General features: G+C 38.8%; 1 protein-coding gene across 1 annotated transcript in view; it reads right to left on the reverse strand.

Annotated features, from left to right (window-relative positions):
• Positions 1-24,372, reverse strand: part of GABRA3 (gamma-aminobutyric acid type A receptor subunit alpha3) — a 218,160-nt gene that overhangs the window by 29,870 nt on the left and 163,918 nt on the right. Inside the window, exons 6-7 of the mRNA XM_047765626.1 lie at positions 23,756-23,838; positions 10,446-10,589 (exon numbers count right to left, since the gene is read on the reverse strand). Of these exons, the coding sequence (XP_047621582.1) occupies positions 10,446-10,589; positions 23,756-23,838 (227 nt within the window). The remainder of the gene's footprint in view (positions 1-10,445; positions 10,590-23,755; positions 23,839-24,372) is intronic.

A 24,372-nucleotide genomic window follows, 5' to 3' on the forward strand; every position in this document is an offset into this window, starting at 1 on the left:
ATATCTTAAACTCTAATAACTCCACAATGTATATTTTCTACCTGGGCTTCCTACTTACTATGGGTTGAATTGTGTCTCCTGGAGAAATATAGTGAATTCCTAACCCCAAGTACCTCAAAATGTGACCTACTTTAGTACAAGGCTAAAGATGAGGTCCTAAAGGACTAAGATGGGCCCTAATCCACTATGACTGATGGCCACACCTGCGGTATGTGGAAGCTCCCAGGCCAGGGATCATACCCACACCACAGCAGTGATAATGCCATATCCTTAACCCACTGCACCACAAGAGAACTCCCTGATGCCCTCTTATAGAAAGAAGAGATACACACACAGGGAAACATGAGATGACAAAGCAGATTAGAGCAATGCATGCCCAAACCATGGAATGCCAAGGACTGCCAGGAACCATAAGAAGCTAGAAGAAAAAGGCAAAGAATAAATTCTCTTTCAGAACCTCCAGAAGGAACCAACCCACTCAACGCCTTGGTTTCAGACTTCTAGCTTCCAGAGTTAGGAGATGATAAATTCCTGTTGTTTTAAACCACTCGGTTTATGGTACAGCAGTTCTCAGGAGCACAGATCAAAATCCTTAACATCATTACTGACTGCTCTCTCTCAATATGCAATCCATATTGTGTGTGTATTCACATTCTAGATGTTTATGTGAACATAAAAAATATGAGGAGGCTTATTTTAAATTTAACAAAGAATTCTGATACAAAATTATAGAATATGTTCTTCATTATGACATTTGAGTTTCTTTTCTTTCTCTCTGCTTCTTTTTCAATCATTTTATTTCGTTGTTCCCCACCCAGTCCCCTGCTTTCCTCCCTCTGCCCGTCTCTCTTGTCTGTGTCCATTTCTACTCCTTTCTTTCCCTGTCCTGTTCACTCTTTCTCTCAGCGGAGAAGGCACTGAAGATTTATTTATAACAACAGTTGGACTTTAATTAGCTTGGGGAATTCCTGCCTTCCCCATCTTAGTCTTAACAGTCCTGAGTTCCTTCCTATTAATCCTATCTGATCATGTAAAATATTTTATATTCATGATTATTATATATTTTATATGTTATATTGTATAGATCTGAAAGAAAAGTGCAAGTGGACTTTTCAAAAACTTATCAAATTAGCCAGTTTTAAATAACAATATATTTTCTTAAACCTCTCCTTTTCTGTCCTTCTTTCCTTCAATTTTTATTTTGTTGTCTCTCTTCCAAAGAAGCAAAGAAAGTGATGTAACATCATCAGCAACATGGTGGAAGAGGACTGCTGTTGTACCTCATATGTAGGCACCTCATACCCCTGAGAGAAAAGTTATATTCCTTATGCTTCATTTTGAAATAAATACTTTGAAATTGAACAGCTTAGAGTCCTTACTTGTCCTTCTCCCTGCCTTAGCTACACTGTAAACACAATCACCCATAAGCTAAAGATGAGGCACCCTGAGCATAATAATGGCCTGTGGGTTAAAGATTATTAGTACATGATGTTTTTCAGGAACTTTCCTAGTCTGTTCTAATCTCTGATCAACACACCCTGTTCACAAGTACTGTTATTCTAGGCAATAACCCAGAAGAACACCCTCATGATCAGGCTGAGATCTCCTGACGCCGGCTTTGATGTCTAAGATTCCTCCAAAGAAAGAAGAATGCATGTTTGTCCCAATCCTGATTCCTATCTAAAAACATGTTTTTCTCCTTTTTAATATAAAACTCCTTGCAATTCTTTCTAAGCGGGGGGCACAGTCTTTAAGGCATTAGCCTGCTGTGGCCCTCCTTTGCCTGGCAAAGCAATAAAGCTATTTTTTTTTTCTCCTTTACCCAAAACTTTGTCTCTGTGTTTCAATTTAGCACTGGCAGACAGAGGCCAAATACTGGCAACATACCCTTGTTAGGGCCCACCTGGGGGCTCATTGTCAAAATGGCTCATTATCCTGACCCATGAGACTGACCACCTTGCTCAAGCGACATCCTGTTTTTGCCGCTGGTGACAACTTTCCCAAGACTATGAGAACCCCTACCGTGGTACACTACACATTTCCGGCTCTCTCAAGATTACAAGACCACCCCACTGTGAGACACCTCTGACTTTCTCATGACTACGTGGGTTACTACCAGAGTCCAGCTGCACGAAAGATAAATTAAACCCCCCTCCCTCCGCCGCCAGCTTCAGGGAATCTAATTTCCCATCCGTGGGGTATAAAAAGGCCCCGCCAGAAGGGTGGGGGCCTGGCTCTTCTTAAGGGTCAGTCACCATCTCCTTTTCCCTCAAATAAATTTTCTTCTCTTTGCCTGAACACCCTGCTTGTTCTCTTCTTCTCCACACTCACCTTACATTCTGGTGCCAAAACCCAGAAAGGGAAGTCCTGCCTTGGCTTGGCAGGCTTTACATCCAAATCTCCTGGCAGACTCCCCCTCCCAAACTGTTCCGGGAAACAGAGATGAGCTTCTTGGACTCTCCACACCCACTCACATTTCGTCCATCCATTGTAAGAGTGAGTAAAACCCCGTCCTACAGGATCCTCTTTCTCTCACCTCAAGTCCTAGCGCTAGGCAGGGAGGATCCCCCCCATCCCCCCGGCCTTCAGCCCTCAGCCTTGTGCCCACTCGGTCTGCCCTTGAAATAGGGGACCCCCATTTCAAGGCAGACAACTCTTAGCCTCTAAGAAGGCCTTGAGAACAGGGACGCCTATTCTCTTGGACCTTTCTCATTTTTTTTCTCTCACCCTTGTCTACCCTCCCTATTCGTCCACAATGGGAAATTCTCAATCCCAACCTTCAAAATCCACTCCTCGATGATGCCTCCTCCAAAAACTACCAGCCCTAGGTCTCTAGCAGGAGATTAGACCAAAAAGACTTATTTATTATTGTGACTCTCTCTGCCCTCAATACAGACTTGATAATGGTTCCCAATGCCCATCGCAATGGCAAGTGGTCCGAAATTCCCTATGTTCAGGCTTTCTTCACTCTTTGCTCTCGACTCTCTCTGTAAATCTTCTTCTACTTCTCTGGGCCACACCCTCCTAATACAACTCTCCTGATCCCTGTTCAGATTTTTCTTCATCTTATTCCTTTGACCCTTCTGACCACAGCCCACCCCCTATCATTCCCAATCCCATTGCAGCTGTTCCAGATCCAATTCCAGTTCCACAACCTCCACCTCACGCTCCCTCTCAACCTGACCTCCCTCCCATACCTGTTCTAGAAGCAAGCTCCTAGGCCTCAGCCCCACCCTCTACCCCAAGGGTCCTAAGGCTGGGTCCTAAACCAGCCTCCCTAAATCCCCTGCCCATACCCAGTCCTGAACGACTTTAAAGCAGGAAGCTTCGTAGCAGGGCCCTGCTCCTTTCTCTGCTCCCCTCCTCCCTTTACTGGAAGTAGCTGAGGCAGAAAGCATTGTTCGGGTTCATGTCCTATTCTCCCTTTCTGATCGATCTCAAATCGAAAAGCATCTTGGCTCCTTCTCCTCAAACCCCTCAACAATACCTTTTAAATTTGGCCTTAAAGATTTTCAATAATCAGGAGTTCCCGTCATGGCTCAGCAGTTAATGAACCCGACTAGCATCCATGAGGACAAGGGTTCAATCCCTGGCCTTGTTCAGTGGGTTAAGGATCAGAATTGACACGAGCTTTGGTGTAGGTCGCAGACACAGCTTGGATCCTGTGTTGCTGTGGCTCTGGCGTAGGCTGGCGGCTACAGCTCTGATTCGACCCCTAACCTGGGAACCTCCATATGCTGTGGGTGCAGCCCTGGAAAAGGCCAAAAAAAATTTTTTTTCCAATAACCAGGAAGAACAGGCAAAACTAGAAAAGGCCCGAGAGCAGGCCAAATACCACCTTTTATCCACTGTCCTACATGGCTCCTAACTTCTGTCAATCAACAAAGACAAGAAGCCACCTGGGCTCTGCTTCAAATGTGGCATAAAGGGACATTAGAAGATCAACTACCCAAATTCCCCTCTAGGGATCTGGCCATCTCTTCCAGGTCCTAAGCAGGAGTCCTCTGACCCAGCTCTACTGAGCCTCCTTGGACTCACCACTGAAGACTGAAAGTGCCCAGGGCCTCAGGCCCCAATTCGCATCACCTCTATGGAGCCCAGGGGAATTCTCACAGTGGTAGGTAAGCTGATCTCTTTTCTCATCGACACGGGGGTAACTTACTCTGCTATGCCCGTCTATTCAGGAAAAACAAAGGTCTCTCAGGTCTCTGTTGTGGGAGTTGACAGTTTAATTTCTACACCACGAATTACTGAGCCTCTGCCTCCATGCTTCAAGATACCCCATTTTCCCATTCCTTTCTCATACTCCCAAAACACCCTACTCCTATTCTCGGGAGAGGCCTCCTCTCCAAAATAAAAGCCTCTATCACTATCCCAGGTCCACGCCCCCATCTAGCCTGGCTACTGCTTCTTGACCCCACTTCCTCTTCCCCACCCTCATTGCCCTCCTTGTCCGCAAACCCCATAGTTTTGGACACAGACAATCATAGGGAGACTAATTACAAAAACAGGGCTGCTTTGTCCTTCCCCATTCTCAAGCCACACAGATTCTGTACAGACAATCAAGCCTTACACTTGGCACTAAACCTCTTTATCACCTCTTAAGACATCTTATCACCTTCTTTCACTCCTACAACAGATCACTCACTCTTATTTTATCTGCTCCTCAGTCTCACCACCGGGGGCCCTAAAGCCTATTCCCTCATTCCCAACACATCAGGCTCCCAGTCATATCCCAGGTGGGAGAATTGGCAAATGGACTTCACTCACATGCCTCCAACATGAGAAGTAAATGTCATGCTCCCTCTAGCAGACACTTTTTCAGGGTGGATTGAGGCTTTTCCTGTGAGGAAACTGCCTCGGAGGTAACACAGTTTCTCATAGGAGAAATCATACCCCCCCCCCTTGGCCTCCCGCCCTCTTTCCAATCCAATAACGGGCCAGCTTTTGTCTCCCAAATCACTCAGCAGGTAGCCCAGTCCCTAGGCATACCCTGGAAGCATATTCCTTACAGACCTCAATCTTCAGGAAAGGCAGAAAAGGTAAAATTTATTCTCAAAATGCACCTAACCAAACTCTCTCTAGAATTACTAAGGCCATGGACCAAACTTCTTCTCAGGGCTTTGGCTCACATTAGGGCTACACCACGTCCCACCCCACCCTGTCTTTCCTCAGTCCTTTTGAACATGTGTATGTACGCCCTCTTCTCTTAGGTCAATTCCCTACCACAAACCCCGTACTCAGAAATTATTTTCCCTCCCTTATTAGACACCTCAGTAATTCATGGAAAAACTGGCTAAATAAATTGGATGCCATGGGTCCTACCCTTTTTAAGCCCAGTCCTTTTCCTTACTCTCATTTTAACTTTCGTCCCATGTTTAATGCATCTTCTTTCAAAATTTCTTTAGGACTGCTTACAAGCCTTCACCAACCAAACTATCAAAAGCTCTGAGCCCACATAGACCCCCTTGATGCACATTCCAGCCTTTTCTTATCTCACCCCCACGATGCCCCTGTCCAGCAGGAAGCAGCTGCGGAAGATTGATCTTTGGCCCTTATCCTAAATTTAAAAGGCTGGAATGTTAGGGGCTATATGGGGGCTCATTGTGAAAATGGCTCATTATCCTGATCCATGAGACTGACCACCTTGCTCAAGCGACATCCTGTTTTCACTGCTGGTGCCAACTTTCCCAAGACTGCAAGACCCTTCTCCCACTCACCGTGGGACCCACACCTCCATCTTTCTCAAGATTAGCAGACCACCCTACCATGAAACACCTCCAAATTTCTCATGACTATGTCACCGCCAGAGTCCAGTGGCAGGAGAAAGATAAACTAACCCCCCCCCCTGCCTCAGGGAATCAATTTCCCATCTGCAGGGTATGGGAAGGCCCTGCCAGAAGGGCAGGGAGCTGGCTCTTCTCAAGGATCAGTCACCCTCTCCATTTCCCTTGAATAAATTTTCTTCTCTTTGCCTGAACACCTGGCTTGTTCTCTTTTTCTCCACACTCGCCTTACAAACTTGTCACATGACAACTAACCACCGAAGAGTTAAAAATCCCAGATCCAAACAGTAAAGCTGAAACATCCACCCACCCAGGGCTTGAAACCCTAGAAAAGCCACATTAGAAGGATAACAGAAGTGGTTTCACTTTGTCCCTTTTTCCTTCCTCTAGGCCAGCTCAGCACCGCACCTAGAGGATACTTCTGACTCTATGGTTTCTCCAGTAGAAAGAAACCAAAAGGCAGAGATCCATATTATTAGGTATTCCCCAGGAGGAGCACTGCTCTCCTCTCCTGGGGAATGCTCCAGGTAGTGGCACAGCCAGATCATTTGGGTCAACTAGCACAAAAGAAAGGACAGAACTTACAGCCACGAATGCATGAATCTTGCAGGTGATACCAGGTCCACTGCCACCAAAGTTGCCTAATCAAACGTGCAGTCAGCAGTGTACATCAGCGGCACAGGGAACCAAACCTCGGAAAGCTGCCCTCGACTCTGGCAAACAAAAGACTACATGCAGAGGCCCAGCCCAAAGCGGAGCTGAAGCCAACAGCAAAGCTCCAGTATAACCTTCCTCCAGTGGCGGTTATCCATGCAAAATGACCACGCTCACAAAGTGGTGTTCACAATCGGTTAAAATGCACTCGCTGGGCTCTTATTTTCTTTGTGTTCATTTACCCATGGTACATGTCTAAAGGAATAATATATACAGTGACAGTAATGAAACAGTTTTTCTGAAAAATGATCAAATTTCTAGGAAAGATGCAAAACCAAGATCATACATTCCAACGCCCCTTTTAAAATATTAATGTAAAACTTTCTAAATGAGGGAAAATGGAATCAGTGCTGAAATAGGGAACAGTGTGAGCAACTAGCTATAAATTTTTAGCAAATTCATTCATCTATTTAACACATGTTTGAAGCTGCAGCAAAGAACAGGAGCCCTCTATTTAGGATTAAGTCTTGTTCAGAACTGACACCATTCAGAAAGAAATCCACTCCTACGAAAGAGAACATCTACAGATTATGAGTCATTCTCTAGCTCAGCTTCCCATGAATATGTTGGAGTCCACATAGACGTGCAAATCACAATTCAGAAAGGATCACTTATAATTTATAGTTACATGAAAACAATATACATTTATTGAGTTAATAATATTTACATAGTTTCTAAATCAAAGGGTATCAAATAATATGCAACAAAATTTCTCCCTCCCTAAAGCTGCCCTCAAACCATTTCATTTCTTTCCTTTAATTAACTATAATTAACAGCTTTTTGTGTATCTTCCAGAAATGTTATTCTCATACCAACATATATACACCCCTACAGTTTTTCGTGTGTTTGTATTTCCTTTTTTTTTTTTGCTCTACAGTATATCCATAGATATTCCCATTGAACTCCTTTTTTCTTTTCTTTTTTTTTTTTTTTAGAGTCATACCCATGGCATTTGGAGGTTCCCAGGCTAGGGGTCTAATCAGAGCTATTGCTGCCAGCCTATACCACAGCCACAGCATCACCAGATCCAAGCCGCGTCTGCAACCTACACCACATTTCACAGCAACGCAAGATCCTTAACCCACTGAGCAAGGCCCACAACCCCATGGTTCCTAGTCAGATTCGTTTCTACTGCACTATAACAGGAACTCCCTGAACTCCCTTATCCTTATACCTGCATAATATTGAATTGCGTAAAATGAATTTTAACATATTAAATCACCTCTTACTGATGTACACTGTATCATGTCTTCAAAACAAATTTACAATTGTTAGCTAATATTTGCAATAACCCTAATTTCAAATAATGTCACATTCTTAGGTACTGGGGGCTCAGGTCTTCAACAGACCTATTGGGGAGACATAATTCAATTTATAACATCTGTGTTGCCAAGAGTGAAGGGAATCTGGTATGCTCATACACTGATAATGAGAGCATTTAATGACAAGAAAACATGCTTACAATATAAAATTATATAAAAAGTGTATAAAACAGTATCAAGATCATTGTCCCAGAGTTCCCGTCGTGGCACAGTGGAAACAAATCCTAGGAACCATGAGGGTGAGGGTTCCATCGCTGGCCTCACTCAGTGGGCTAAGGATCTGGCACTGCCATGAGCTGTGGTGTAGGCTACAGATGCAGCTCGGATCTGGTGTTGCTGTGGCTGTTGTGTAGGCTGCCAGCTGTAGCTCCAATTAGACCCCTAGCCTGGGAACCTCCATATGCCATGAATGCAGCCCTGAAAAAGTAAAAAAAAAAAAAAAAATCACGGTCCCATTTACATAAAAACATTTCTATAAAAATGCAGAAGGTATTTCTCTTGTGGTACAGTGGGTTGTGACTGCAGCAGCTTGGGTTGCTGCCATGGGTGGGTTCGATTCCTGGTCCAGGAACTTCCACATGCTGCCTGTGTAGCCAAAAAAAAAAAAAAAAAGGCACAAAGGAGGATTCTTTTGCTTTTTTGGGGGCCGCACCCACAGTATACGGAAGTTCCCAGACTAGGAGTCAAATCAGAGCTGCAGCTGCCAGCCTAAGCCACAGCCACAGCAACTCAGGATCTAAGCTGCATCTGTGACCTACACCACAGTTCACGGCAATGCCAGATCCTTAACCCACTGAGTGAAGCCAGGGGTTGAACCCACAACTCATGGTTCCTAGTCAGAGTCGTTTCTGCTGCACAATGGGAATTCTGCAAAGGAGCATTCTTGAAGTTTACATGCCACAATGTATAACAATCAGCTAATGTAGAAAATTCTTCTAAAAACTTTTTTTCTAGATGATGGAATTAAAGAGTATTTTAATTTATGTTTTTTGTTCCTCAGGAATTTCTAATTTTTCAATCATGAACATGTATTACCTGTGTGATAAAGAGTAAACAACAGTGGTTTAACCAAATGAAATGGGGCTGCTTGAATGGCTAATGATGGGTCTCAAAAGTTGATACTAGGTAAGGAATGCCAAGGAAACATGGGGAAGTGAACCAGGGATAACAGTGAACAGATGGTAGCCCCAGGAACTCTCTCCCTTCCGCAGGGTGGACCTCTTGGACCCCAAGGATGCCCTTGGTCTCTAGGGACCTGCCTTGCTGTGTTGAGATGTATGGTCTTCCTCAGGAGCCTGGGTACTCTTTACTCACAAGTTGGGGTTGGAAGAAGAGGAGAGTCTGATCTCAGATGGGAGTTTGGTTGCAGCAGCAGGAGCACCCCAGAGTGGCTTCTGCTCAAAAATACAAGAGTCGCAGCACAACAGAAAAAAAAAAAAAACATTTTGCACATGCAAGCACTAAAGGTCCTGCTCATTCCTCCTCCTTTGGAGAGCAGAACTGACCAGATAGGGGCCTCCCCTGACACACACACACACACACACACACACACACACACACACACACACACACCAGCTAACATTCAAGATGTTATGTTCTCAAAAACCTGTGGTGTTTTGAGCCTTCACACTGCCTCTCTCAAGAAGAGCCTTTACTCACAACAAATTCTGAATCTCTAATCCTGTTATCCTTTAAATTCATTTCAAAGCTGCTTTTTTTTTTTAAGGTTCCCTCCACTGGTCCTAGAATGGAGGGAGAACAGAGTGCACACATACTGCAACACTACAAGGAGAGGAAATACCACAAGGAGAGCTAACGACATAAAAGGACAAGAGCACCCTAATTCATTTATAATTGTGGACTCAGATCTTTCAGGAGACAAATGTTGAAAGTTCCCACTCTTTCACGGCAAAAAATGTTGTAAGATATGTGGGCCCCCAAGATATACTACCATTTTGCCAAATACCCTAAAGTTAGTTGGGATTCAGAGTTCTTCCTTCCTCAGGCGCCTGTAACTGGTCAGTTTTCAAAGAGATAGGACTTGAGTCTACAGAACAGGTCTCTAAGTTCCATTTACCAATGTCCAAGAAATAGCTATTGAGAGGATCTAGCAATGTTTGCCAGACAGACTTATCTCTGATATGGGTGATTCACTTAAGAAAATAATTCCATGGCTCATTCCTGGACCTCCTGGCTGTGCACCTGGCTTCTCCTGGGGTTATTACCTGGCCACCTCTGTATTAGCAGAGTTAAGCAAATAATTTCATGAAACCTTTAGTATCAAAGTTTAACTATCCCACCATCATGGCTTCCCTCTGCTTTCTCTTCTACCACAGTCCAGCCCTAATGAGCTTGATTTTCTGACTCACCAAGAGATAGCAGAGCATCATAGCTAAAAGCATTGCCTTGGAAGCCAATCCGCCTCAGTTCACATTTGGGCTCTGACATTACATAACTGACATGGAACAAATTACTAAACATCTCTATGCCTCAGTTTCCTTTTGATAATAGTACATAGACCACAAGACTGTTTTGTTACCTTAAGTTATTATAAGCACTTAAAACATTCAATGGTATGTGGTACAGGTTACAAAAATGCTTATTATATAAAATAAATAAATACCTGTACTAGACCGTATTATTTCTGTCCCAACAACATGGCCCAGCAGGTCATATTGATTGAGTCGAGAGCCATCCTGGGCCACTTCCACGGATTTGTTCTTCCCAAGAGTCCAAGAATAAACCACTTCAGCTGTTGTATAGGCATCTAAGGCAGAAAAAAGTCAGGAAGGAGAAGTTGAAGGGAAAGGAAAATGATCACCTTTGATACTAAACTTGCAAGAGGTTGAAATACAACTATCCCAAAAGAGATTTGGGTATGTGGTCTGTCTTCAACTAAAGTACATATACCTATGCATGTATTAAGCACTCATTGAATAATTACTAATAGTTTATGCTGGACACACAGAAATAAACCCAAAATGGTCTCTTCCGTCAATGACTCACAACCTTTTGGACTGTCAAGAAATTGTTAAACCTTTCCTTCTCTGGGGGCGGGGGCGGGGGGTAGAGTAGAGGCAAGGGAAGGAATGGTTAAAATATATTAAATAGTTAAAATGGTTAAAATAATGCAGATGTCACAAACTCAAATGCCTCAGGAAATAGAGAGGCATCTTAACTGAGCCAAATAGGCTAGTTGTAAGAACAATAAGCTACCAGAAATGTCATTAAATTTTCTTTAATTAATTAGGGTGTGAGTATATGAAATAAGGTAAAAAAATCGTACTAGGGATTTTTTTTATTTTTTATTTTTTATTTTTTTGTATTTTTAGGGCTGCATCCATGGAATATGGAGGTGCCCAGGCTAGGGGTGGAATCAGAGCTGCAGCTGCCAGCCTACACCACAGCCATAGCAACGCAGAATCAGAGCCACATCTGTGACCTACACCACAGCTCATAGCAACACCAGATCCTTAACACGGTGAGAAGGCCAGGGATCGAACCCTCTTCAGATCACATAAATCTTTCGCCTTTTACTAGGGATATTTTAAATTTAAAATGAAAAGTTCCAAATTAAAACAACTTTTATTACAATTTTATTTTGAAACTTTTTTCTTTTTTATGATTTTTATTTTTTCCATTATAGTTGATTTACAGTGTTCTGTCAATTTCTACTGTACAGCAAAGTGATACAGTCATATATATAGTGACCCACATATACATATTCTTTTTCTTACATAATCCTCCATCATGTTACTGCTTTGATTTGTAAACCAGAAACCTGCCACCATTTCTTCTGCACCAGAGTGTTAATATCAGATCTTATATTTGGAATTCCAATGTCAACTATAGAATTTAATACAGATTAATTTTAACAGGTGTGTAGGTAAGGAAATGAGGAGTGAAGCTATTTAGTTTTAGTCAGTATCTTAAAGGAAGAGAGTTGCTTTCTTTCCAGACAAAAATTAACTCTCTGTACAGTGAGTTTTATATTTGCCATCAGTTCCTTGCCTTAACTCAGACATTTAGGCTCATAATACAGGGAAGCTGAAAACTACACTGTTCAAATTCAAGCTTTGAGCTGTTTCTTGTTCAAGTCAATGGGGGGAGGGTGGTCTCCAGCTCATGGGGGCAACTATTATGTCCATAATATTCTCTTTTAAACTCTTACCATGAAGCAAATAATTGCTAGTGAATTTACCAATGAACAAATATAAACTCTGTATCCCTATGAAACTTTGCAAAATTGGATATATATTTCATAACAGTCTGACATTAATACTTATGTGTATTAATTGTGATCTGCTTATGTTACACTTTTTAGGACTTATAAGCAAATCACATAACAGTTCTCATTGAAGTTATGGTATTTTTTAATCTGTGCTCTCATAAGTGACGAAAGAAAATGCCACAAGAAATCTAACTTTTCCATATATTATGCCCTGTATATGGTCTCAGATATTTCTTCAACTAATGAAAAAAATACTTCTGGTTCAATGTATACTTTCTATTCCAATTCAAGACATCTTTATAAACTTGGCATCTATAAAATATTTTGATCCCTACAAAGGTTTATTGTTTCATTAATACATAACTGAATTTCCTAGCTGCAATACTTAGTTGTACACATTCAAATATAAAACCTGTTGAGGAGTTCCCATCATGGCTGAACAGTAACGAACCCAACTAGTATCCACAAGGATGTGGGTTCAATCACTGGCCTGCTCAGTGGGTGAAGGATCCAGCGTTGCCATGAGCTGCAGTGTAGATTGCAGACATGGCTTGGATCTGGTGTTGCTGTGGTGTTGGCCGGCAGCTACAGCTCCGATTTGACACCTAGCCTGGAAACTTCCATATGCCACAGTTTCAGCACTAAAAAGACAAAAAAAAAAAAAAAACCCTGTTGAACTTCAAGTCTCTTTTGTAAAATTAAGATTTTCATTGTACAATTTTTAATACATCAATTATGTTTTTTTATGATTGCACAATGTTGATATCAAATTTTATTTTTCAGCAAAGGCATACTTTGTATGCATAGTAACAATGTAGAAATAGTCTTCTTTTTTATTAAGAAATGCAAATTATACATTTTTTGAAACAGTCTGTTCAGTCTATATTTTATTTACTTAAAAAAATTATAGCTATGAGTGCAAGAACTATGTCACTTTCCTCCTAACACAACTGGGAACTCTTAATTCTACCACATGTAAAACAAGAATGTAAGTGAGTTGATTACTAGCAACTAACATTAGACCCTGTTTCAGGGAGAAAGTAGAAAGTGCCCATCTAAAAGAGATAGCCACTATTCAGCCCTAGCTGGTTCTTGCCATGTAGGAATTTGAGCCCAATGTTGTTCAATATTCTGATTTCATAAAATAATATAGAAATTTGGAATTTTATGTTACATCTCCCAAATTTCAACTCTTGGTAGATTATTTTTAAAGTTATTAACACTGTATGGATCGAATAAATGATACCTGCAAACTATCAACTTGTAACCTCTGGTCCAGAGATTTTCTATAGATGGCTATGGTCTTCTGTGATTCAGCTTTGGAAACAAAACATCCTCTGCTGCCTATGGGGTATCTAGGGCTCTGAACTGGAATTGAGATCTTTAAACTAGTATTACCAAGAAGAAAAGGATATCCTCTCCTCAGGACTCTTCTCACACCCTTACCTAAAATTTATACTATGATGATTATTAGGTGAGGACTGTGACAGGGCTGCTTAATGAAATGTGATTTGACAAGGTCCTTGCCCTCTCATTTTCCCCAGTGCCTTCCATCTTTAATATATATGTTTGGGATTCTACTATTCCTAAGCAGATAGATATCACCTGTATATGTCTTCTTATCCTTGCTGTTAATGTTGTTATAACTCCCTATGTTTAAAGGGCAATGCAGTGTTCTGCCCAATAAACCTAAGAGTTTGACAATGTAAAAACTAGAACAGAACATTTCTGTTCATGAAAAGGGTAGGGGATGGAAAATATTTTCTACCCCTAATAAAGAAAAGGGATTTCTTGCTGAATCTCTTTACTTACACTGGAATCTCTTTACTTACACTGAGTACCTTGAGCATACAATCCTGAATATTAGCCCTAGAAATCCTAGCATGTTCTAGTACAGGTGTGACAATAAATTGTGCAAAAACTTCACTGGGCCCACAGTGGCAACTTGTTTTATGCAAAAAGCAATGATTTCATTTCTTTGACAATGTGTGGGAACAGAAGATTTAATGGAGGGAAAAATATTCTCTTTTCACACATTAGAAGTCAAAGCAGGAAAGACATGAAGTAAAAGGAAGAGAAGGAACAGGGAGAAATATATTCAAAACAATTGAAAACTACCTGATTGTCTTCTCACGGTGTGAACCTGTAGTTGTAAAAAAAGGTTATTAAGGCACAGTAAGCACCACCAGGATGCCCACAACCTATTGAGGAAGACTAAGATTGCACAATAGTTATAGTACAAGCCTAAATATGAGAACAAGGCAGACTAGTGGAACAAAAACAAGTGTTAGGTGAAACCAGAAGGGGATGCTATTGATTCTGCTCAGAGTACAATGTTAGAGAAGGATTCATAAAGTAGATGATACTCAGAATTTAAGGTCACCTTTAGTAGGTGAAAGAAGGACATCCTTAGTGAAAGAACAATATAGCAAAGGCAAAAAAAAACATATAAGAGCAAGGAGTGTTAAGGGAATTAATGGTATCTCTGGACTTACACACTAAAGAGAAACTGGGATAATTTTATAAAATATCCTAATTGCCCACACTAAGAAATAAGGGGTTTATGTCCTTAAAGGACACACTAGACCAGTTAGACTTAATAGATATCTAAAGGACATTTCATCCAAAACCAGACAAATACACTGTCTTTTCTGTGCACATGCAAGTTCTCTAGTATAGATTGCATGCTAGACTACAAAGTAAGTCCCAATAAATTTGAGAAGATAGATATTATATCAAGCATCTTTTCTGACCACAAAAATATAAACCTAGAAATCAATTATAGGAAGAAAAATGGAGAAAATACAAACACATAGACACTAACCATCTTGCTACTAAAAAAAAAACAATAGGTCAATGAAAAATCAGAGATGAATTCTGAAAATACCTTGAAACAAAGGAAAAATGAGAACACAACATTCAAAAAATCTATGGGATGTAGCAAAAGCAGTTCTAAGAAGGAAGTTTATAGCAATACAAGCCTATCTAAAGGAACCATAAAAATCTCAAATAAACAACCTAAACTACCATCTAAAGGAATAAGGAAAAGAAGAATAAACAAAGCCCAGAGTCAGAGTCAGTGGAAGGAAGGAAATTATAAAGATAATAGGGGAAATAAATTAAAGAGACTAAAAGAAAACCCAACAATGACAGAAAAGATCAATGACAGAAAAGATCAATGAAAACAAGAGGTGGCTTTTTTGAAAAGATAAATAAAATTGATAAGCCTTTAAACTATGCTCATTAAGAAAAAAGAGAGGGCCTATAAAAACAAAATAAGAAATAAAAGAGGATAAATTACAATGGTATCACAGAAATAAAAAAAATCATAAGAGAATACCACACTGAACAGTTATATGCCAACAAATCGAATCTAGGAGAAATAGATAAGTTCCTAGAAACATGCTTTTTCACAATTGAGTCAGATAGTAATAGATAATCTGAACAGACTGATCACTAGTAGTGAAATTGAATCAGTAATCAAAAAACTCCCAACAAATAAAAGTCCAGGACTAATCAGCTTCATAGGGGGAATTCTACCAAACACATAAAGAATTAATAACTATCCTTCTCAAACTATTCCAGAATATTGAAGAGAAGGAAACATCCCCAAATTCATTCTACAAGGCCACTATTACCATGATACCCAAATCAGACACAGACACTACAAAAAAAATTACAGACCAATATCTCTGAGGAAGATAGATACAAAAATCCTCCACAAAATATTAGCAAACCAAACCACTGATATATTACAAAAAAGATTATACACCATAATTGAGTGGGAATTATTCCTAGCCATAGCAATCAGCAAGAAAAAGAAATAAAAGGCTTCCAAATTGGAAGGGAAGAGGTAAAATTGTTAAAATTTGCAGATGACATGATGCTATATAGAAAAAATGCTAATGTCACCAACAAAAAATGATTAGAACTAATAAATTAATTCAGTAAAGTTTAAGCTACAAGATTAATATACAGAAATCTATTGCTGTTATATACACTGATAAAAACTATAAGAAAATGTAATCAAGAAAACAATCACAATTATAATCATATTAAAAAGATTAAAATACATAGGAATAAATTTAATCAAGGAAGTAAAATACCTATATTCTGAAAATTATAAGCCACTGATGAAGGAATGGAAGATTAAACAAATAAATAGAAAGTATCCCATGTTCCTGGATTAAAAGAAATAATATTGTTAAAACGTCCATACTGCTAAAAGAAATCCACAGATTTAATCCTTATCAAAATAACCATGACATTTTTTACAGAACTAGAGCAAATAATCCTACAATTTGTATGGACCCAAAAAAGACCCTGAATAGGCAAAGCAATTTGAGAAAAAAAAGAACAAAACTGGAGGTAACATGCTCCCTGACTTCAAACTATACTACAAAGCTACAGTAATCAAAAAAGTATGGTCCTGGCACAAAAACACACACATAGATCAATGGAACAGGATAGAAAAACCTGAAATAAACTACACACTTATGGCCAATTAATCTACAACAAAGGAGGCAAGAATATACAGTGGAGAAAAGACAGTCTCATTAGTAAGTACTGCTGTAAAAATTGGACAGCTATGTATAAAGAATGAAATCAGAATATTTTCTCACACCACATAAAAAATAAAATGGATAAAATATCTAAATTTAAGCCTGGAAACCATAAAACTCCTAGAAGAAAACATAGGCAGAACATTCTCTGACATAAGTGTTAGCAATACATTTGTGGATTGTTTCTTTAAGCAAAGGAACCAAAAGCAAAAGTAAATAAATGGGATCCAATTAAACTTAAACCAAAGGAAACCATAAATAAAACAAAAAAATACAACCTACTGAATGGGAAAAAATATTTGCAAATGATATGTCTGATGAGGGGTTAATACCTAAAATATATAAACAGTTCATATAACTCAATATCAAAAAACCCAAAAAAAACTCTTTAAAATTGGGTAGAAGACCTGAATAGACATATTTCCAAAGACACACAGATGGCCAACAGTGGGTCACATGAAAAGATGCTCAATATCACTAATCATCAGGGAAATGCAAATCAAAACCCCAATGAGATATCATCTCATACCTGTCAGAATGGCTATCATCAAAAAGACCATGAATTACAAATTTGGCAAGGATATGAAGAAAAGGGAACCACAGTATTCTAGTACACTGTTATTTGGAATGTAAATTGGTGCAACCACTATAGAAAACAGTAAGAAGGATCCTCAAAAACTAAAAATAGAACTACTGTATGATCCAGCAATTCCACTCCTGGGTATATATTGGCAGAAAATAAAAACACTATTTCAAAAAGATAACTGCACCCTCATGTTTAAAAATAGAACTACTGTATGATCCAGCAATTCCACTCCTGGGTATATATTGGCAGAAAATAAAAACACTATTTCAAAAAGATAACTGCACCCTCATGTTTATAGCAGCATTATTTGTAATAGCCAAAATATGGAAGCAACTAAGTGTCCATCAACAGATGAATGCATAAAGACAATATGACGTGTGTGTGTGTGTGTGTGTGGAGTATAATCTATTAAAACATGGAATCACTATGTTGTGCACTTGAAAACAATATAATATTTTAAAATTAACTATACTTTTTAAAAATGAAAGAAGGGTTTTAGTCCCCAGGCTATAAGTTCTTGCGAACATGCCTATTTTTTGAACACCAGACTCACATTCCATATAATCAGCACCCAGAAGCAATAGTTGTGTCACTTTCAATCACAACCCCCATCAGTGTAACCATTGTCATGGCCATTGTTTCTATATGGAAATTCCTTCCTGGCCTTTATTGGGAAATTTATACATTTTTCTGAATATCAAATACTGAGAAATATAGCTGGGAAATCAGCAAAATGGAAAAAAGTATTATAATTCTCCCATAAGAATAAAGCTTAACAGTAGACAGAAATATCACAGACTTAAAGAAAGCTACTAATATTAAGTCAAAAACAAGAACAGGAAATGCTGGCACACTAAGTGAAAAGTGTTGAAATTCCAAATATCAACACAAGTCTACTGCTTATTGTAAGTGTATATTTGTAGCCCCGTATGCTGCTAATGGCGAGTCATTCTTGAAAATTATATATATATATATGTTAAGTATATATGCACAGTATACAACATACAAATCCTGTGTTCTTTCAAGATATAACAAGTTTAAGAAACAAAATTAGCCCTTAAAATAGAAATTTTGATGTTTGATTTGTGTAGTTCTGTTTACCTTGCTAAGAGAGCCAAATGTTTTTATTACAATACTATCCAGTAAGATTTGCTGGTGTTTTCCAGTGTTTGAGTATCATCTATTGTAGAGTTACTGGCATTTGATAATACTTCTAAACTGTTATTTCTTATTTCTTAAAAAGGATGTATATCCAGGGTTCCTGTTATGACTCAGTGGGTTAAGATCCTGACATAGTGCCTGTGAGGATGTGGGTCCGATCCCTGGCCTCACTCAGTGAGATAAGGATCTGGCATTGTTGCAAGCTGTGGCATAGGTTGCAGATACGGCTCAGATCCAGTGTTGCTGTGGCTGTGTCATAGGCCTCAGTGCAGCTCCAATTCGATGACATCTAGCCTGGGAACTTCCATATGCCGCATATGCAGCCTTAAAAAGAAAACAAAAGATTGTATATCCATAAAAATGAGCAAAGAGCATGATGGTTTGAAGTGTTTTATAAATAACAATTAATTTATAAAATTCCTGGCTGGAGTTCCTGTTGTGGCGCAGTGGTTAACGAATCCGACTAGGAACCATGAGGTTGCTGGTTCGATCCCTGGTCTTGCTCAGTGGGTTAAGGATCTGTCATTGCCGTGGGCTGTGGTGTGGGTTGCAGACGCGGCTCGGATCCCGCGTTGCTGTGGCTGTGGTGTAGGCCGGGGGCTACAGCTCTGATTCGATCCCTAGCCTGGGAACCTCCATATGCCATGGGTGTGGCCCTAGAAAAGGCAAAAGACAAAAAATAATTCCTGGGAATTTTAACTCTTATTCCTTATTTCCATAGTTTAATATGTTATGAATTTGGAAATACTACCAATAGCAATGGCAGATAAAATATTAGGGACTTCTAACACCATAGATTAGATTTTCCTATTTTTATATATGATATAAATGGAATAATGAACTATATACACGTTTGTGTATGGCTTTTGCTCAGCATTAAATCTGTGACCTCATCCAGATTGAGTTGTTGAGTGTAGTATACTTAACAGTTGTTGTACAGTATTCCATAGTGTGAATACGTCACAGATTTTTAATCCATTTCGATGGACATTAGGGTAGTTTCGAATCTACTAAAACTAGCTCTGCTATGAACATTCATTTTATGCCTTTTGGTAGACATAAATACTGATTTATGTTTGGAAATATACTCAGGACTAGAGATGCTAGGCTATATGATATGTGTATGTTCAGCACTAGTAGCTACCACCAAACAATTTCCCAAAACCTTTGCACAAATTTACATTCCTATCAGCAGTGCATGAGTGTACAGTTGTGCTTCACATCCTCACCAACACTGGGTATTTGCTTTTTCCATTTTAGTCATTCTAGTGGGTGTGGAGTAATATTCTCTGGATTTTAATTTGCATTTCCCTGTTGACTGATGTAGCTGATCACTTTATGTGTGTGTGAGAGATGGGGTTAGGGAGAAATTGGGAAACCCTCTTTTATAAGGTGCCTGTTTAACACTTTGGCCTTTTTTTCTGTTGAGGTTTCTGAGTACTACTTACAGACTTGTATTAATAATAATGGATTTGAGTCATTTGTCATGTATATACAACACAGATACTTTCACTCTGGAGCTTGTCTTTTCGCCATTGTCTTTTGATAAAGAGAATTTCTTAATTTTTACCATATTCCAAGTCATCTTCTTTCATCTTTGTGGTTAATACTATTCTATGTCCCATTTAAGTAATCTCTATCTCTTCCAATATCATGAAGATATTTTCTTATGTTTTCTTCCAAAATCTTTATTTTTTTTTTTTACCTTTCTGCTTTTCATGTTTAGATCTATAACCTATCTGGAATCTACTTTTGTTTATGAGAGAGATAAAGCTCTCTCTCTCTGTTGTGTGTGCGCACACACATGCACATGTATATGTGTACTTTCTGCTAAGTCCCACTAGCCAATTTTTTCTTTCTTCCTTTTTCTTCCTTCCTTTCTTTCCTTTCCTTTCCTTTCTTTTCTTTTCTTTTTTTTTTTTTTTTTTTTTGCTTTTTAGGGCCACACCCACAGCATAATGGGAGTTCTCAGACTAGGGGTTGAATCAGAGCTACAACTGCCGGCCTACACCACAGCTATAGCAACACAGGATCCAAGCTGCGACTGTGACCTACACCATAGCTCACGGCAACGCCAGATTCTTAACCCACTGAGCGAGGCCAGGGATCGAACCTGCATCCTCATGGATGCTAGTCAGATTCATTAACTGCTTAGCCATGATAGGAACCTGATTAGCCTATTTTTCTGTCTTTGCAACATTAATACCTATTGCTTTAAAATATAACAAAGCTTTAAAACTTCAAAAAGGTCTTGATATCTGGTAATAGATTTGATTTGATTGTAAATTCTCCAGTTTTATTCTTATTCAAGACTATCTTAGCTACTTTTTGCACTTTTCTATTTCTATATAAACTTTAGAATCAGTGTTGTGTTCTTTATATTTATCCTGCTTTGTGTTTACCAACTTCTTGAATCTTTGGTTTGATAATTTTCATCAGTTTTAGAAATGATTGGTCTTTAGCCACTTAATGATTTATTTTGCCCCTTTCACTGTTTTTCTTCTACAAAATTACAAAATGACAAGATATTTTACTGTGTCTCATGTGTTTCTTTACTGTTTTCTGTATTTTTGTCTCTTTATATTATAGTTTTGCCATTTTCTTGTTACCATTTTTAAGATCTCTAATCTTGGCTTCTACTTATTAAAACCTACCCATAGAATTCTGAATTTTAAATACTGTAATTTTCCATAACTAATTCCTAATTTATTCTTCTTTATAGATTCCAATTTTCTATTGAAATACCCTTTTATCTATTTTATCAATCTTTTCCTCTTTTATTCTTCAACATATTAACCATAGTTTTTTTTTAAAAGACCTTATCTGCAAACTCTGATATCTGAGTCACCTGTAAGTCTGTTGTCATGTTCTGATTTTTCATGTTTTAGATCTTGGTTTTAAGTCATATGATCCTGCCTCTTCTTGGTATGGCTATGATTTTTTATTGAATTCTAGACATTGCATAATTAAAATGTTGAGTTTTTCAGATAATTTTGACTTCCACCAAAGAGGCTTCATTCTTTCCTTTGCTAGGTAGATAGTGTGGGGGAATTATCACCTTATTCCCATAAGGCACTGAATCATATTGTAGTTTTGTTTAAACCTGGTCTGTCTCTGCTGTTCCCTTGTAACTAGGACATAGTTTCTGCAGGGTTTTAAACTGATAGTTTGGCAAGGCTTCTTTTTTATTGCATTGACAGATTGTAGGAAAGCTAGTTCTACTTTTCATATTAGTTATTATACTTTAATGCAAATTCAAAATTCAGCAATTGTATTAAGAGGATTATCAGTCAAGAGGTTGAGATCTTTTAGATCTCTACTTTTATCATCTTAGCTCTGTGTGACCATCAAAACTATTACATTTTTTCTATTATCCAGCAGCAGCCTTATGCTCAGGGCCAAACTTGAATTCCATGTTGTAATCCATGGCCAAAATTGGCAACTACCACCAATAATGAAGAAGCTACAGGTCACAGATTGATCTATGAGAGGTTCTACCAATTGCCTAGAATTTTATTTTCTTCAATCCTGTTGCTTTACAGTTCTAGGTTTCCTAATTGTTCATCCATAAACTCTTTCCTACCCAGAGTGAAGGCAATACTCATCTAATTTGATAGTAAATCTATTAGGACAGAAATCTACCTTTTTTATTTATTTATTTTTTTTTAGGGCCTCACCTGCGGCATATGGATACCCAGGCTAGGGGTCCAATTGGAGCTGTAGCCACCAGCCTACACTAGAGCCACAGCAATGCTGGATCTGAGCCACATCTATGATCTACACTATAGCTCATGGCAACACTGGATCCCTAACCCACTAAGGGAGGCCAGGGATCGAACCCAAGTCCTCATGGATGCTAGTTGGATTCCTTAACCGCTGAGTATGACAGGATTCCTACAGGTCACTCTTGATATCTCTCTTTTTCTAATATTCCACATCTAATTCATTGGAGGATCCTTTAAATTTGTCCTTCACAATATACCCAGAATCAAATTACTTCTCATCACTTATGCCACTATTGCTCTGATCGGAGCCATTATCATCTCTCATCTAAAATACTGCAATAACCACTTAACTGGACTCCCTACTTATATTTTTAACAGAGTATCCATAATGATTATTTTAAAACCATAAATTAGATAATTATATAATTTAATTTATATAATTATTTTGTTCAAAATATTCCATTCATTCCCCATTTTCCCTCAGAATAAAATTCAAAGCCCTTAAATGTCCTTCAAAACTCTAAATCACCTGCTGCCCTCTTTGATCTCACATGTGGCACTTTGAGGTTCCTTGAACAGGCCAGATACTTTTCTGACTCCGGGTCTTGTTCTTGGTTGTTCCCCCTACCTGGAGTGCAATTTTTTCAAATATCTGCCTTGTTAAAGGTTTTACCTCTGTAAAATTTCTGCTCAAATGTTGCTTTTTGAAAGAAGACTATGCATATTACCCACCTAGACATAACTGACCCCACCATATTCTACAGGGCTTTTATGTCTTCTCATTGTGCCTCTCATTTTACAAAATACTTTATGCTTTACATTTTAATCTAGAGTTTATTTTCTCTTTCACCATCCGTCTCTCCTCTATAGAGTAGGCTCCACGAGGACAGGGTCTTTGTTTTATTAATGGATGCATTCCAAGCTCATAGAATAGCGTCTACTACATAGGAGACAATCTGTAAATATTTGACAATGATTAAAAAAAATGTGTCACACATTATTATTGGGGTCTTTTCAAAAGCACTTTCTACTTCAAAATACCTTGATGTATTGCTCTGATGACTCCTAAGTGAAACTTACTCTGAAATTCCTAGTCAGAAACTCACTCAAATTCTGTTCAGTTTTGATTTTTCTAGCTTATTTGAAAATGGGCTACGTATCTACTCATTTCTCTGCCAGATTTATAGCTACTGGCAAAGGCAATACTCTCTAAAAATGAGAAAATTTCCAGGATATCTTCCTGTCTACGATTTATGGTAGAGAATTAGATAGAACTATATGAGGGTGCATGTAGAACAGGTATTTCAAAAATATAAACATATTCTGTTTGAGGGCTCTTGCCTTTAGGAAGCTGTTATTATACTCTACATTAGCTCTGTCTTAGTTTGTCTTCTGTACAGTTTAAGAAACAGATGTTAATGTTTCAATTTAATGACTGAGAAATTAGTGTAATATGGTAAAATAAGGTTTGCTGTCTAGAAAGAAAACTCTATTAAAGGCTAAGTCTCCCCACCCCAATCCGTTATTACTATTCCACCCCACTCCCTTTCCCTACTCCCATACCAGCCTGGATTAAAGGCCTCAACTTTAGAAACTACTAAGGGACAGAATAGGATACATTCCATTTCTTTGGGAAAATGATCAAACAGAAAGTGAGAAAATACATACAGCTTCCAAACTTCAGTGGACAGGCATGCACATCCATAGGAAAATCTTCCAAATGCATGGGACATTCGGCATGAATTGTTAACCTAAAAGAAAGAACAGAACATGAAATTAAGCTAAACTGAATGGTATTAAACATGGAGCTGAGTTGCTACTCACCATAAATGGATAAGAATAATGGGACTAATGCTGCTAAGAATAATGGGACTTTGTTGAGGTTCACTGAGATCCAAAACTTTATGAACACAAAGGATGGATTAAATAAACTAGATAGCTTCTCAGGGAAGATTCAGTATTCAGATTTTTAGATCAGATCTGAATCCCACCTTACCACCTTTAGGAAAGCAAATATCACTTATCTGTCCCAGCTGAACTCCCTTATCTTCCTATCCTCCAAAGAAGCCTGGAAACACCAGGTTCTGACACATTCACTCCTGATAGCAGTTTAATTATTTCTGAAATAATTCTCCTCAGCAGGCTATCACGTTAAACCAATTTAGAGACTGTACTGCAGAGATATGTAGAAAGAATGTCTTTAACCTCATAATAAACAAGCGCGAAAGATGGCTCTGTTGCTTATTGCAACTGTTATAGCCTTGTTGAGGAAGAGGGCTCCTGGA

This window comes from Phacochoerus africanus, chromosome X, assembly GCF_016906955.1.
Source record: "Phacochoerus africanus isolate WHEZ1 chromosome X, ROS_Pafr_v1, whole genome shotgun sequence".
Classification (NCBI taxonomy): domain Eukaryota; kingdom Metazoa; phylum Chordata; class Mammalia; order Artiodactyla; family Suidae; genus Phacochoerus; species Phacochoerus africanus.